Source organism: Poecilia reticulata, chromosome 5 (assembly GCF_904066995.2).
Source record: "Poecilia reticulata chromosome 5, P_reticulata-male-v2, whole genome shotgun sequence".
Taxonomy (NCBI): Eukaryota; Metazoa; Chordata; class Actinopteri; order Cyprinodontiformes; family Poeciliidae; genus Poecilia; species Poecilia reticulata.
This window is the reverse complement of record NC_088834.1, coordinates 3890856-3907943: the sequence shown is the minus strand read 5'-3', so window position 1 is coordinate 3907943 and position 17088 is coordinate 3890856. Positions and strand designations below refer to the sequence as shown.

General features: G+C 45.1%; 2 protein-coding genes across 13 annotated transcripts in view; one reads left to right on the top strand and one right to left on the bottom strand.

Moving 5' to 3' along the window:
* LOC103464833 (cyclin-D1-binding protein 1 homolog) overlaps positions 1 to 2314 on the top strand; it is a 34168-nt gene extending 31854 nt beyond the window's left edge. For all 11 annotated transcript variants that reach the window (XM_081606814.1, XM_081606812.1, XM_081606811.1 and 8 more), the window contains 5 exons: positions 54 to 130; positions 305 to 576; positions 819 to 879; positions 1077 to 1123; positions 2171 to 2314. In XM_081606814.1, the coding sequence (XP_081462940.1) occupies positions 54 to 130; positions 305 to 576; positions 819 to 879; positions 1077 to 1123; positions 2171 to 2279 (566 nt within the window). In that variant the 3' untranslated portion in view covers positions 2280 to 2314. The remainder of the gene's footprint in view (positions 1 to 53; positions 131 to 304; positions 577 to 818; positions 880 to 1076; positions 1124 to 2170) is intronic.
* A 4017-nt stretch (positions 2315 to 6331) lies between these two features.
* On the bottom strand, positions 6332 to 17027 carry rbbp5 (retinoblastoma binding protein 5). 2 transcript variants are annotated; one of them, XM_008408868.3, is made up of 14 exons: positions 16868 to 17027; positions 15005 to 15030; positions 14694 to 14866; positions 14382 to 14522; positions 14142 to 14304; positions 13822 to 13931; positions 13569 to 13688; positions 13345 to 13498; positions 13199 to 13270; positions 12925 to 13042; positions 10293 to 10362; positions 8746 to 8984; positions 8100 to 8333; positions 6332 to 6642 (listed from the first exon to the last, which is right to left on the bottom strand). In XM_008408868.3, exons 1-14 carry the CDS (start codon positions 16884 to 16886, stop codon positions 6590 to 6592), a joined length of 1692 nt encoding a protein of 563 aa, XP_008407090.1. In that variant the 5' UTR covers positions 16887 to 17027; the 3' UTR covers positions 6332 to 6589. The 2 variants fall into 2 exon arrangements, with proteins under 2 accessions (XP_008407090.1, XP_008407092.1); XM_008408870.2 differs by having other exon boundaries at positions 8256 to 8333; positions 16868 to 17026.
* Positions 17028 to 17088: the final 61 nt, after the last annotated feature.

The window sequence follows — 17088 nt, the reverse complement described above, 5'->3', positions numbered from 1 at the left end:
AACCATCAGAGTTCTTAACATGTTTATTGTTGGGAAAAATTTGTATTTTACAGACAATAAGGAAGCCCTGCTAGTCGTTCTATCATCTCAGTCCGGAGTTATAAAAGATGCTGTTGAGGAAATGAAGCAGGTAAACACTAACAAGCTTTTCAAAGTTTTTCTTTATTTGTTTTTGTTCTTATTACAAAGAAAATCTTATATTTGAACTTTTAGTTGTTTCTGTATATTTAATAACCTAATTTTTACACAATAATCCAGGTTTATTGCTGAGAATCAACAGCTGCTCTCTCCTTCACATTCACAGATCTTGACCGAACCCGAGGACCCGTTCAAGGACTGCCTCATTAACGACCCGGACGACAACTCTGACCAGGACGGTCCTCCCAACAACCAGCGCATGGCCCTGTCAGAGAAGGACCAGCAGGTGATCACAGCATGTCTGGAGGTATTTGAAACAGCTGCAGCCTGTCTGAGGAAACTCAGGTCAGCCGTCGAGGACAACAGTGACGCTGCCGAACCTCAGAAGGTCGCTCAGCTGGACGATCTGGCCGACATCAGCCGGGAAATCAGCGGCAGGTAAATAGACGGTGTTGTTGTTTCTGCTGGATTTTACGTAGAGAATGAAAAAAGTTGCAACTAAATGGAAAAAATTAATGATGGTACATTAACTAAACAGACTCCTGATGGTTAAATTACTAATTTAAATCAAAATAGACTTGTATTGTTTTTTAACTTTCCTCCGTTTGACATCAAGTTTTTTTTAAAACTGTTCACTCCCATGAAGATATTTCTCTCAGCGTTGATGTTTTCCTTCGTAGTGTGGACGATCTCGCCCTCTGTCTCTACCCACCCATGAATTACACTGGAGTTGAAAACCACGTAAGACAACCCTGCATTCTTTCTGACCTGAAAAATAGAATAACATTCTTTGTTTTCCTTCAAAATAATAAGGGTTTTGTTTATAAAGCTTAAAAATTTTCCATTCTTGATATTTAATGTGTTTCCATAACGTTGACATTGAGTTTTGTTTTTTATTCTTTTGAAGAATAACAAACATTTTCTTTTTCTCCATTTAGACGTCTAAATTGGCAGCATCGTTAAGGAAACTTTTGGACCTGATTAGGTAAGATTCATTTATCCACAGTAGCTTGAATCTGTGAAAATCAAGAGTGCATGATATACAGAAAATATTTAATTTATGCAGAACATTACAATTATCATATTGATTACAGTTAACCTGCATTTTATAACAAATAAGAAATTTTTTTCATGGACTTTATTCTGACCTGAACCTTCAGAGACGCATAAAGACAGTTATAAAGCCGGCCTTCTGTCACCTGGAGAACATTTCCAGGATTAGAGGACTAATGTCCCAGCAAGATCTAGAGAAACTCATCCATGTGTTTATCTTTAATCACATTTATTACTGCAACAGGTCTAACTAAAAAATCAATCCTGCAGCTGATCCAGATTGCTGCTGCTGGCGTTCTGACTAAAACCAGGAAGATGGAGCACATCACCCAGTTCTGAGTCCAGAAATACAATCATTCTCTTTACTTTACATTTTGATGTTATGACTTTCTGTTTTATCATGTACTTGCCTTTCCTTGGACAATGTCACAGAGTTGATGCAATCCTGAATTTTTCTATCTACTAGAAGACCCTGCAGGAGACGGCCACTTCTGATTAACTCAAAAACAAAACATGATGTTTGAAAACAACTAGTTATAAGGTTTAGGATCAATTAGTTTTAACACAGCGCCAGCTTGGTTTTGAACAGCTTTTTTCCCTTCGTGACTGAAATCAACATTTGAAAATGTCTTTTTGTTTTTACTCAAATTATGTTAATCCATTATTAAAGTTTATACAACAGTCTGCAGCATCTGACAAAAAAGCAAAAACAGAAAAATTCTGTTTGAGGCATACTTTTCCTGTCATGAAAACCTTGACGATTTTGTGTGCATATGCAGACAGACTGATTTGCAGAGTCAGGCTACATATCAAACTAAACCTCAGTTTTCCCCACTAGTCACCTCTAAAATGGCGAAGAACATCTTTTTTTCAGTGTAAATGTTTTGTTTTCAGCATTTAATCCAGCATTAAAATGGTTTGTATCTGGTAAATGTTGCTGCTTTAGTGATGACAGCTTTGACTTGTGCTCACCCTCCAGATCCAGCCATGTGTGTGGAGAAGCAGAGCTGACCTGGGTTCAGTTCTTAGAGGGAGCCGTCGACCACGATGTTCAGAAAGCCAAAGAATTGATTGAGCTGGACGGCTGATTTCCTGTAATAAAACGATTGTAACATGCATCTAATGGCCGCCTTTGCAGAACCATTGTTTTGGTTTATGTAAAACCTGAGCGCCAGAAAATAAAAATAGCAGCAAATTCCTTTAACTCTGGGGGAAAAGTCAACATAAAAGCTGGACATATACTCACTGCCACTTTATTAGGTACACCTGCCCAACTGTTCATTCACGCAAATGTTGGATCAGCCAATTACATAGCAGTAACTCAATGCATTTAGACATGGCCAAGATGATCTGCTGCAGTCCAAACCAAGCATCAGAATGGAGAAGAAAGATGGTTGAAGTGACTTTGAACGTGGCATGGTTGTTGGTGCCAGACGGCTGGCTTGAGTTTTTCAGAAACCGCTGATCTACTGGGATTTTCACGCACAACCATCTGGGTTTACAGAGAGTGATCCGAAAAAGAGAAAATATCCACTGAGTTCTGTTGATGCCAGAGGTCAGAGGAGACTGGCCAGACTGTTTCTAGCTGATAGAACGACAACAATAACTCAAATAACCACTTGTTACAACCAAGGTATGCAGAAGAGCATCTCTGAATGCACAACACATCGAACCTCGAGGTGGATCAATCCTGCCTTGTGTCAAATAATTGAGCGTTGTGTCAACGCCACAGCCTACCTGAGCATTGTTGCTGACCATGTCCATCCCTTTATGACCACAGTATATCCATCTTCTGATGGCTACTTCCAACTGGACAACACGCCATGTCATAAAGCGTGAATCATCTCAGACTGGTTTCTTGTACAGGACAATGAGTTCACTGAACTCCAATGGCCTCCACAGTCTCCAGATCTCAATCCAATAGAGAACCTTTGGGATGTGGTGGAACTAGCAAAGTGTAACTAATAAAGTTTCCAGATCCATCCATTTTCTTACACCCTTGTCCCTCAGTGGGGTCTGGAGGGTTGCTGGTGCCCATCTACAGCTAACATTCCAGGCAAGAGGCGGGGTCACCCTGGACAGGTCGCCAGTCTGTCGCAGGGCAACACAGAGACAGAAAGGACACCACACTCACACCTAGGGAAAATTTGGAGAGACCAAATTATCTGACCTAACACTCATGTTTTTGGACTGTGGGAAGAAGCCAGAGTACCCAGAGAAAACCCACGCATGCACAGGGAGAACATGCAAACTCCATGCAGAAAGACCGGGCCGGGAATCAAACCCAGAACCTTCTTGCTGCAGGGCAACAGCTCTACCAACTGCGCCACTGTACAGTTTCTAGATTTAAAAGAAAATCACAAACATTCAGGTCTGGATTCTGTAGAACTCGACTCATCATGAGAGAAAAGGAGACGCATATTTCCAGAAATAATTTCTCACAACTTGAATCATTTGGACTTTTTGTTCTTCATGCTGAGAAAATCAGAGCTGCTGTTTGATCACCAAGATCTTCATCGGTAAGAGTTTTACTTCAGCAGTGAGGAAGTATGGAAACATCTTGTCAGTGAAGGTGTGTGTGAAGGTGTGTATGTGTGTGTTAGTATCCAGATCAGAGAACGACAGCTTTCCTCTGACCCAGTCCAGATTCACTCTGATCCTCTGGATCTTCTTCTGGACTGAGAGACGAGTGGCAGGAGCTGATGGAGAACCTGCTTTATATTTACCTTCATAGAACCATATTACCAATCATCCAGACTCCGATTCCCTTCCTCTGGACCGACTCTATCACACCAAGTCTCCAGATTTCACTGTCTCCAACATCAACATCCCAGCTGTGGTTCCCTGAGTTAAAACCCTCAGAGCTCAGAGCAGAAGCCATTCTGTCAAATCTCTCTGGATTATCAGGAAGCTGCTGTTTCTCTCCTAAAGTCAAACTGGTCAGATCTTCAGACTGGTGGAGTTCTGGATTGGCAGTGTTTGGGTCCAGAACCAGAGGAGTGAAGGCCAGGTTGCCCAGATGTTTGGCCTGGTCTATCAGAGATCCTGAGGGCAGCTGTGGATCCTCCCTCAGTGCAGCCAGCCTGGCCTCCTCTTCCTCTGCTAGAAACTGATGAAGCTTCTTGAACTGCTCCTTAATCTGCCTCTCTGTGTGTCGGGCCTGGACCTTCATGTGTTCTGCTGTCTGATCAAACTTATTTTTAAATTCCTTCTTGAGATCCAGATTCTTCTTTAAAGGCTCCAGAGATGTTTTCAGATTCTCTGTGATCCTGAGCAGCTTCATCGATGGGTCTGAATCTGGGTTGATGTGTTTTTCTGAATCTCTGCACACAAATTGGTTCTTTATGGTTCAGACAGAAAAGTTTTGAGTTTCTCAGAGTGCAGACTGCAGAGATCCTCTGAAACTCTCTTCAGAACCAGGTTACAAGGTGGATCACTGGTGAAGCTTATTGCCTTACAAACTGGACACTCTCTTGATGGTTTCTCTCTCCACCAGCTCTTCAGACATTCCTTACAGAAGCTGTGGCTACATGACAGAACAACCGGATCCTTAAAGACTTCCTGACAGACCGAACAGCAGAGATCCTCCTCTAAGCTGGAAGCCATTTTGTCTCTGAATGAACTGAAAACACAGAAGGTCCAGTCAGTCTCGGCTCCCTCCCTCCTCTACTAACTTCCCTCAAAGTGACTCTGAGTGTTTTGGTCCAACTCACCTTCAGTGTGAGCAGCTTGAAGCAGCAGAGTTGGAGGTTTCCACTTTTCTCTCCTGCAGCTGGACTCACTCAGAGGAAGCTGCTAGTTTGGTCTGAAGGTGAATCTGATCGTCTGGGAGTCTCTCTGCAGGAAACAACGATCACAAACTGCTTCCTGCTTTAATTCAGCTCCAACTGAGGTGTTTTAATCCAAAGTCCAGAATTCAAACTGCTCTACAGCTCACATTTATTTTTCTCTGTGCAAATCAGAGCATCAAGGGCATAAATCCCATCTCATTATTGGTGGGGGGGTATAAACAGTTTGTTTTGTTTAGTTCAGGTAGAAGAGGCTTGGGGGTGGAGCTTAAACCTATTAAACATCCTGCTTCTCCCATAACAAGGTATTTTAAATTCCAGAGTTACTCTGTCACCAACGTCCATCTCTTCACAGATCAGTTAAGTCACAGATAGGTTAAGTACCAACCTTTCTGAAGAATGAAAAATAAACCGTTTACCGTGCTGCAGTTGTTTGGTTCTGACAAATCATTAAACATGAGCCTCATTCAGGATTTTTTAGACTAACTCAGCTGTCAGAACTTTTTTATGATCACAATTAGTCCAAATATGCTGGTCTTACTCAATGCATTGGTGTCTGAAGGTGTTTCAGGTTGTATGTATGGGTTCTGGAGTAACAGGACGTTCACTGCCCGGCCCGGCCCCCTTTGGCCCGGCCCCCTTTGGGGCCCTGGTTGTTTTGCATTGAGCAGAGTACGACTTCGAAAATGTTCAGAGACCATCGCGTCAAATTCCTGCCAACGCTGCCAAGGAGTTTGTTTTTTCCACATTAATTTTAAAGTTAAATGTTTCCACAGGTCATGAAAGGTCAACCATCTTCCCACCTCATCAAGCAAATTTTGTCCATGATCACGTAGCAAAATTTCCATTTGTGCCGTTTTGGCTTTGAAACATATCAATAAATTTTAAAGGTCACAAGGTCAACCAGCTTTAAGTAGACATAAAGTTAAGTGTTGACTGCCAGTCATGAAATATAGCTTGAAAAGGCTCATTAGATGGCTAACACATTTTAAAGTATTTTATGTTTTTAAAAAGTAGTGAGTTTAATAGCGCCCCCTAGTGATCACAAACTACGTCTGTTCCTTTTTTTGTTGTAAATCCTAAAGTTCAAAATTAATTTAATCTGTTAAAGTGAATCTATTCATGTTCATAGTTCAGAACCGAAGCAAAGTGACAGTTCCAACATTAGTTTTTGTTGACCTCTGGAAACCTTTTTATTCATTTCTTCACAATGATGGCAGCACAAATGGAACATTTTTGCTGCACAAACGTTTGACACCAATTTAGTTTGTTCTGAACCCGTCAGAGTAGTTTAGAACCTGTGATAGTTCAGCTGTTCCAGAACCACCTGATTATTAAAAAACAAAACTGACTATAAATCACACAGTTTAATACGTATAAAAACAGGAAGGGCAACAGTCTGCGAGGACATGAAGGTTTTCTATACAAGACGAATCCTAGAGAGATAGGAGGACGTGTGGATCTCTGCTGCTTCCCGGTTCTGGTCGGAGATCCGAGTCCAGGAGATTTCCTGTGAGGCTGATCTCAGATCTGCTCAGCAGGAATTCATTCAGTCTGTTCACAACATGGAGTTTTAGTCCGTTTGTCGGAGATGATCGGCGCTCCTCGCATCAGTCCATCCCTCCGATGTTGTGCTGCTTGAATGCCTGAGAGACCAGACTCCCTGCAGGAAGACAGAAGACAGAAGGTGGTCAGAGGACGGTCAGAGGTCAAAGATGCCGAGCCGAAGCCGCTGCAAAAGAAATCTGTTTAAAAATCTAACTTGGTGAATTTCAGTCAGAAACGGTCAAGCAGGAAGACGCTGGTCCTAAATCAGAAACCCAGGCCTGCAGAGGCGATTCTTAATAAATGCATGAAGCTGCAGCGTTCAGGTCCAACATTAATACATGACAGACAACTGGGACACAGCAGCCAGAACCCGAGCAGAACCACAGCAGGTCACGCAGAAAGTCCGCGGAGCGAGGCGGGAGAGGGAGCAGGAGGGTCAAAGGTCAAGCAGGAAGTTCATTTGGACCAATCAGCTCGCCTGCAGGGAAGCCACCGAGCAGAACCCGACTAAAACCCATTTGGATCAGAGGCTGCAGCAGCTTTCACCTAACCTCAGTCAGTAGGGCTGGACGATATGGATGAAAAGTTTATCACAACACAAGCATTTTATATCAGTCGATATTGATAATTATTGATTAGCTTTTAGTTTTAAATAGCTGAAATTCTGCTAAACCACTAGAATGACTTTTCCCGTTTTACCCACACTTTTCACTCCATGTTTTTATTTTTAACTAGTTCTAAGAATATGTCAACTAGAGCTGCAGCTGAAGGACGTTTTCAAATTTCTCGAGCAAAAACAAATTTTCTCAAATGCAGCTTTACTTACAGAGCAATGAAACGGTGAAACTCTCTACTGTTGACTCCAATTAAAGCTGAACAGCAGTCAATTTTTAAAAAGAAGCTAAAAAGCTTTTTAGGAGTTACATACTTGAAGTTGTAGTGGTTAATAATTACTGTATATTTTATGTATTTATCAACTTTTTGTGTGATCTGTGATTAATTTTTGTATTGATATGCATGTTAAATCTGTCATCCATCATATATCTGAAGGATTTCCATGTGTTTTAATGATGGAACCCAGGAAGAGTAGCTCATAAACAATGAAGCAAAGAGGCGGGGCATTAAACTCAGCAAGTCGTTGCTAGGTAACCAAAGAATGAGTGAGTTGCTAGGCAACCAAAGAGCGCTAGAGTTGATTCCACTAACCTATCTTAGCTAGCGGTGAGATGTTGAGCAGCCACAGCTTGACCTCAGCCTACATCTCCCAGAATGCTGTGCGGTTCTGGATCAGAGTTCAGTTGATATTCTATATATTTAATATTCTATCAGATCGCATGTCTATCGGGATACAATTGATTTATTGTCCAGCCGCATCAGTCAGATACTGGAGCAGATCTTCGTGTTTACAGGTGAATCAGGTGTAGAGCAGCAGGCAGCTGGGTGGTTCAAGGTGAGGGGCAGGGGCTGAAAGCGGCACACAAGAGGGGTTGGGGACAGGCCGGGTTTGTTAAGCGGGTCAGCCACACTCAGCAGCAGCAGCAGCAGCAGGTGAGGGTGGGGGTTTGGGCTTACCTGGTGCCAGGGCCCCCTCTGCTCTGACCTTCATCCCTCCTTCTCCTCCTCCTCCTCCCCCCAGGCCAGAGCCGCTCAGGGCCTCGGGCCCCATGGGGTACGGGGGCCGCTCGCCCTTGTAGGGCTTCGGCCTGAAGGAGAAGTCTTTGTCTTTACCTTTGGAGCCTTTGGGTCGACCTGCTGTCTTCTTCTTGGACTTGCTGTCCCCCTTCACGCCCAGCAGGGGGTGCACTTCTGAGGAAACAAAAGAAAGGTCAGACCTTCAGGACGCTGGAGGACTTTAAGAGAGACATTCTGGATTCTTGGATAGGAACACATTGATAAATAACAGGCCGGTCACAATAACACATTTTGTTGCTCCAGAAGTTACCGAGATAAACGATATTATTGTTTTGAGACCATTTTCAAGTAAAGTGGAGACCAAAGCACCAGACTGAAGACTTTTTCTACCAAAAACTGGATGACGAGAGAAAAGAGAAATAAAAAGATAAATCATACAAATGAAAATTACTGAGTTCATTTTAATTTATATCGCTGTTAACTGATTTATTGCTTCATAAATAAGTCCAGAAAATGTTAATTTAACAAACAGAAACCCATTTATTCTCCTCAGCAGAACCAGACCCGATGTAGTGGCCCTTCGTACCGTCGCTGGGCACCCCCTGCAGTTCAATGGTGGTAGTGCGGGCTTTCTTCTTGGCCGGGCCCCCTTCAGACGACGGCTGCCTCTGCTTCTTGTCACCGCCGCCTGGCAGCGCGTCGTCCGGGGCGCCGGGCGGCACCGAGGTGTCCGGGGGCGGCCCGAATGGGTTCTCCTCTGGATCCTCGACCTCAGGGGCGATGGGCAGGTACAGCAGGGCCTTGTTGTCCTCCAGCTCCTCGTCACTGCACAAGCAAACAGAGACTCAAAAACAGCTTCAAGCTGGAGAAAGTTTACCGGCTGCGATGTGAGCAGAGGAGGTTCGAAAGGTAGGAGTAAAGATTCACCTGAGAATCTTCATTTTCTGGTTATAAACAGAAAATAAAAACACTAATTATAAAGATATTTCATTATCAAGGTGTGGGCCAATGCGCACCAAAACCCATCTGATCCTCACACTTTAGAACCATAAACTCTCTAAACAAAAACATAAATCAAGTGTTTTGTTTTTTTAAATAGTGATAATATTTGTGTGTCAATTAAGTTTATTTGATTAGCACATTTCAGCAACAAAGCAGTTCAAAGTGCTTTACATCATAAAAACATATAGGAAACACAGTCAGCAACAGAAACATAACTTTTTGTCTGGTGGTAGTATTAAGCATCAGAATGTTTATCAGTGTTTCATTTATAATGTTTCAAAAGCAACTCTAAACAGGTGAGTTTTAAGAGTTTGGAACAGTGTTTCAGCTGTTTTGCAGTTTTCAGGAAGTTTGTTCCAGATTTGTGGCGTATAGAAGCTGAACCTGCTTGCAGTTACCTTTGGTTCATAATAAAACTGGAAGACTGATCAATAAATCTGATGTGAACTTGTCTGAAGGATTGATGTTTGCTTGTTTCATAATTGGGAACGGCATTATGTTTTTAATGGCGTAAAGCACTTTGCTGAAATAATAATAATAATACATTTTATTTCAAAGGCGCCTTTCTGGCACTCAAGGACACCGTACAATAGTAAAAAAAAAAACTGTGACAGAAACAAAATGTAACAATTAAAAATAGATAAAAATAAATAAAACACAACAATGTATCTATATAAAAACTATGTAAAATCAGATGCGATATGCTAATTCATTTAATTAAAATTAAAGATGTGCACATCCTTAAAAACAAACAACTGACTATAAATCGCAAACTATGAAGATAAAAAAAAAAGTTAATTTCTGGAAAAAAAAAATGTAAATTAAGTTTTTGTTGTGAAGAAAAATGGTGATAATATTTGTGTCGTCAACTTTGAACTCCAAAATAGTTGTTTCTTCCTGGTGGAGGTCAGATCTGGCGCCATTAGAGCTTCACGTGGACTTTAGTGGGATTTCATGGGATTGACCAACTTAAAGTGAGAGAAAATGATTTATGTGCTGTTTTTGCTTTTTAATAAATTTAAATATGAGACATTTTCTTGGCTTTTAGTGTGTAGGGGACTGGATAGAAATGCATGCCACACTTTTCAGAGTCCTGTCAAGCCCCATCATGTATTCATCCAGCTGGTTTACCTGCTGCAGAAAGCAACGATGGGATCCACCGTGGTCACGTCCACCTCCTCATCCTCAGCAGCGTCTGCACCTGAAACGGGAAACCAAGGTCAGCTCCAAGGTCACCTCTGAGCCGCAAGGAGACAGACGGGGAAACAAATCCAGACCAAAAACACGAGCGGCTTTAGAACCCAGAGCTCAATAGTACCAGCGACCTGACAGAACCAGCGACCCGACAGAACCAGCGGCCCAACAGAGCCAACGGCCCACAGAACCAGCGACCCAACAGAACCAGCGGCCCAACAGAACCAACGACCCAACAGAACCAGCGGCCCAACAGAACCAACGACCCAACAGAACCAGCGACCCAACAGAACCAGCGGCCCAACAGAACCAACGACCCAACAGAACCAGCGACCCAACAGAACCAGCGGCCCAACAGAACCAGCGACCCAACAGAGCCAGCGACCCAACAGAACCAACGGCCCAACAGAATCAGCGACCCAACAGAATCAGCGACCCAACAGAGCCAGCGACCCAACAGAACCAGCGACCCAACAGAACCAGCGGCCCAACAGAACCAACGGCCCACAGAACCAGCGACCCAACAGAACCAGCGGCCCAACAGAACCAACGACCCAACAGAACCAGCGGCCCAACAGAACCAACGACCCAACAGAACCAGCGACCCAACAGAACCAGCGGCCCAACAGAACCAACGACCCAACAGAACCAGCGACCCAACAGAACCAGCGGCCCAACAGAACCAGCGACCCAACAGAGCCAGCGACCCAACAGAACCAACGGCCCAACAGAACCAGCGACCCAACAGAACCAGCGACCCAACAGAGCCAGCGACCCAACAGAACCAGCGACCCAACAGAACCAACGGCCCAACAGAACCAACGGCCCAACAGAACCAGCGGCCCAACAGAATCAGCGACCCAACAGAGCCAGCGACCCAACAGAACCAGCGACCCAACAGAACCAGCGGCCCAACAGAACCAGCGACCCAACAGAACCAGCGACCCAACAGAACCAACGGCCCAACAGAACCAACAGCCCAACAGAACCAACAGCCCAACAGAACCAGCGACCCAACAGAACCAGCGACCCAACAGAACCAGCGGCCCAACAGAGCCAGCGACCCAACAGAACCAACGGCCCAACAGAACCAACAGCCCAACAGAACCAGCGGCCCAACAGAACCAGCGACCCAACAGAACCAGCGACCCAACAGAACCAGCGGCCCAACAGAACCAGCGACCCAACAGAGCCAGCGACCCAACAGAACCAGCGACCCAACAGAACCAACGGCCCAACAGAATCAGCGACCCAACAGAACCAGCGACCCAACAGAACCAGCGGCCCAACAGAACCAGCGACCCAACAGAGCCAGCGACCCAACAGAGCCAGCGACCCAACAGAGCCAGCGACCCAACAGAACCAGCGACCCAACAGAACCAGCGGCCCAACAGAATCAGCGACCCAACAGAATCAGAGACCCAACAGAATCAGAGACCCAACAGAACCAGCGACCCAACAGAACCAGCGGCCCAACAGAACCAGCGACCCAACAGAACCAGCGACCCAACAGAACCAGCGACCCAACAGAACCAGCGACCCAACAGAATCAGAGACCCAACAGAACCAGCGACCCAACAGAATCAGAGACCCAACAGAACCAGTGACCCAACAGAACCAGCGACCCAACAGAACCAGCGACCCAACAGAACCAGTGACCCAACAGAATCAGCGACCCAACAGAACCAGCGACCCAACAGAATCAGCGACCCAACAGAACCAGCGACCCAACAGAATCAGCGACCCAACAGAGCCAGCGACCCAACAGAACCAGCGGCCCAACAGAATCAGCGACCCAACAGAACCAGCGACCCAACAGAGCCAGCGACCCAACAGAACCAACGACCCAACAGAACCAACGGCCCAACAGAACCAGCGACCCAACAGAGCCAGCGACCCAACAGAACCAGCGACCCAACAGAACCAGCGACCCAACAGAACCAGCGACCCAACAGAACCAACGGCCCAACAGAATCAGAGACCCAACAGAACCAGCGACCCAACAGAACCAGCGGCCCAACAGAACCAGCGACCCAACAGAACCAGCGACCCAACAGAACCAGCGACCCAACAGAACCAGCGACCCAACAGAATCAGAGACCCAACAGAACCAGCGACCCAACAGAATCAGAGACCCAACAGAACCAGTGACCCAACAGAACCAGTGACCCAACAGAACCAGCGACCCAACAGAACCAGTGACCCAACAGAATCAGTGACCCAACAGAACCAGCGACCCAACAGAATCAGTGACCCAACAGAATCAGCGACCCAACAGAATCAGAGACCCAACAGAACCAGCGACCCAACAGAATCAGAGACCCAACAGAATCAGCAACCCAACAGAATCAGAGACCCAACAGAACCAGCGACCCAACAGAACCAGTGACCCAACAGAACCAGTGACCCAACAGAACCAGCGACCCAACAGAACCAGTGACCCAACAGAACCAGTGACCCAACAGAACCAGCGACCCAACAGAACCAGCGACCCAACAGAACCAGCGACCCAACAGAACCAGCGGCCCACAGAACCAGCGGCCCACAGAACCAGCGGCCCAATAGTTACCCGTCTGCTCCGGTTCACTTTTGTCTTCATCCTCGATGTCAAACTCAGACTCCCGCTCCTCATACTCGACGTTCTCGTCCAGCTCTTTGAAGTCCGGCGCGAAAGCGCTCCAGTTTTCCTACACAAAACACACACACACACACACACACACACACACACACACACACACACACAGAAACACAATGTGGTTTGATCTTGACAGATTGAATATCAGGTGGAAACTCATCTACGGCAAGCTGTCGACTAATCTAATTGCAGCTGACGTCTGTCGTACCACTTGGTTCTGGGCCCAGATGGACACCACTCCACTGGAGATGGAGGCGATGATGGGTCGAACAGGATGCCACTGGAGGGCAGCAGAGGCAGGATTGAAGCATTTGGAGCAACACGGAGCAGAAAGCGGCGGGTTATTGTTCTCACCGCCACGTCCAGCAGCAGCTCCCCTCGGGTGCCGTGCAGGATCTTCACCAGGTTCCCGATGCTCTTCTCCCAGATGTAGAGGGCGTGCTGCCGGGCCGAGCCGGCCACGATGTACTCGCCGTCGCCGGAGAAGCAGCAGCGCTTCCACGGAGTCCTGAAAAGGAAACAGTCGTTTTAGGAGTCCACGCCCTGACGGCGGCTGAGTTAAGAGCGGCGCCGCGTACCTGTTGACCAGATCCTGCAGCTTCTGCATGGGTTCTGGTTCGCCGTCCCGGCCGCAGGTCAGGATCTCTCTGCCGTCGTACACCCTGATGATCCTGTCGGCTGTGTTTATCAGGAAGCAGCTGCAGGAGGAGAACACGGTGGAGACGAGGACTTTTAACGACCGCATCATCTAGAGCGATTAATATTCAGAATGTGACAGTAGAGCCCCAACAGAACCAGACAGACTGGACCAAGAGCCCCTCTGGACCTCACCTGCCCTTTCGAGCGAATTCTATGGACTTGATGGCTGTGGTGTTACTGGTGCCGGTCGTAACTCTGAAGGACGCCACCAGCTCCTGAGTGTTGGTGTTTAACACCAGAATCTGCAACAAGACAGATCATGCTGACGTCTCTGTCTCAGACTGACCCTCCGTCCATCCAGACCAGGAATCCAACCCAACCGTTTATCCACCAAACCCTTAACTTAACTGAACCAGTTTACCAACTCAACCCTTTACCCACCCAGTTCACCCACAAAACTCTATACCCACCCATAAGGACCTGACCCTTTAATGACCCAACACTTTACCAACCTTCCCTTTGGCGTTGCCGGTGTAAATATATTCCCCCCGCCGGTCAAACGCCGCCACCACGTTCAAGTCCGAGTCGTCGTCCACAGGCAGGACCACGTGCTTCGAGTCTGATAACGTCAGCAGCACCGGAGCTGATTTCATGGGACAAACCAGCACCTTGTCTCTGAAACACACACAGCGTTTGGTCAGAACCATGACGGTTCAGTCCTGCTGGGTAGAGACGGACGCCGACACGCTCACATGTCTCTGGGATGGTACTGCAGCTTGAGGATGGGGGACGGGAAGCGGAACCTCTGGTCACAGTCTCCAGTCAGGACGTCCCACTGAGAGACGATGTTGTCCGTCGAGGCGCTCACCAGCTTGTGTCCGTCTCGATTCCAACTGGACCCAACAAAAATACAACATTCACATGAGACTTCAGCACAAAGTCTATCTTCATAAGACGCAGCAGATCCTGTCTCCATTTCCACAGATCAGACCAGATTTACTTCGTATCGTCATAAAACGTTTTCATTGTGGAGGAAACCTGCAGCCTGAACGGCCGTGTCTCACCACAGGGAGCAGACGGGGTGAATGTGTGCGCTGATGATCTTAGCGATTCCCCGAGTGAGGAAGTCCCAGATGACGATGCGGCCGTCGTTGCAGCCCACGGCCAGCAGGGTGCCCCAGCGGTTGAAGGTGCAGGTGAGCGCCATGCTGATGCAGTCCAGCGTGCCATCTGCCTCCTGAACACAGGAATCCAAAGTTATCACAGCTGATGGAGGCAACAACACTCTACCAACCAACTACAGGAGACAAATATTAACCAAGATGATTCCTAACTTCTCATTAGGCTGCTGGAGGACTAAAACGCGGTGGCTTACCTCTGGGTAGTTCTGCCCGAACGATTCTACAGAAAAAAAAAAAAAACAGGTTAAATGTTAAAGTCATCAAAACAGCAACATATACAAAAACAGAATGAGGAGACCTGAGGCACATCACAAGCTGAAACATTCAGTGGAAAAGGTAGTGTAAACAGGAGGAATAAGAGTTTTAAACAGCGGTCAGAGCTTTTCAGTGATGCTTTAACATATAAGAAATAACATTTTTACTGGTTTCTGTGTGAAATTACTCAGCAAAGGTCCCCAAACATCGTCCCAAATATTCTGTTCATTATTTGCCAACTTTTTAGATTCTACAGCTCTGATCTCATTTACAAGATTGAATCACATGTGAGTCAAAACTACAATATCAACATTACATTGGCCTGGCCTGACAGGAATCTGGAAACTGAACTGGCAAACTGCTAAGTTACGACTCTAGAGACCACTACATCTCTGTTATTAAACCTTTACGATGATGGTTAACTTTTAAAATTTAGACAATGATTAGTTATGAACTGCAGAATATACCTTAATGTTGTAACTGATGCAATATGTTTAGTGAAGGGAAAACCTTGTGTGTGCTTTTATTTTTAATAGATTATTGTAAAGGTATTTTACTGCTGCCTGAGTCCTGACCAACGCATAGAAGATGGATCATATCTCAGCAGAAACTTTCCAGTTATAGAAAAAATTAAGTTATTAGCAGAGCTGAGTAGAGCAGCCAAAACTGTACTGCAGTAAGAATACCACTACTTTGTTGTGTTTACACTCAAGTTAAAGTAAAAATGTGTTTGATAAAAAAGGCTATTAAGTACTGAGTGACATTTGATTTAATATAGATACAAAGATTTGTGCAAATTCAGGTGCATTTAAGACAAAGATCAAATAAAAATAACCTTATAAAATAAGTTCTAGAAGAAAAAAAACCTTTTTCACCTGTTTTTCTATCTTAAACCGAATGCCTCCAGTGGGTAAAGTAGAACAGGGTAAAGTACAATATGACAATATGTACTGTTTGTAGTAGCTTATTGATCTCCAAATGTATCAACAGGCTCAGAAGATAGAAAACAACATTAAGCAACAAAGCTGGTATAGAAACAAGAGGTCTCACTTTAACATAAATTCTATTGTTCCTCAACAAGCTTTTTCTTTGTTCAGTGAAGTTAACAGCAGTGGGTGGAGTATTCAAAGATTTTACTCAAGAGTACCTCACAATAATATAATCATTTTAAAAAGTTCAGTGAAGTAAAACGACTCTTAAACATTTACTCCAAAAGTTACTAAACTAAATATAACTAATTTTACAGCTTCTTTTCCGCGTTATTTACAGTTAGTCTATTTTCATTTAATATACGTCTTATTCGATATTCCCATAGAAAAACCTGGAATCATTTTGTTTGACTGGTGGTGAACAAATAACAGTCCCTTTGCCTCATCTCATAATAAATAAAGTGTTTTTGCTCCATTTACTTCGGTGTTTCCACAGTAACAAACCCGCCTTCAGATAAATCTGTAAATAGTTTGATTACTTTACATCAGCTGGCAGCATTTGGCCTCACTATTTCCAGGCGTTATTAAATTTAATATAATCGTATGGATGCTAAATGTAGCTATCTGACAGTTTCTGCTTGTATTAAAATTAAAAAGATTCATTTGCAAATATTTATCAGTTTGTTCTTATTTACCCGTTCAGTCTAGGCAGCTTAACGTAAGTTAACAACTTTAATTGTTTTTATTTGTGCTGTGACCAGAATTTTAGCTGTTAGCGTCCTCGGCTAACAGAGGAATATAATCACAACAAGCCAGGAGCGCTGCAGAAAAACTGAGCCGCAGAAACAAAAAGATGCTTCTTTATATATTTACCGAGCAGCTCGAGATTCATCGCTGGTTGTCCAAGAATCCAAAGTCCCCTAAAGCCCGATTTCACGGAATATTTTTGTCAATTCTATTCGCTTCTGTTAACATTTGTTGCAATTGCCCTGAGAGCGGCGCCACTGAGGACCCCAAACAGAGCTACCGCAGGAGCGCCTGAACTAAAAGATAGCTGCCTGCATGATTCAGATTCAGGAAGAGTTTGGGCTAAA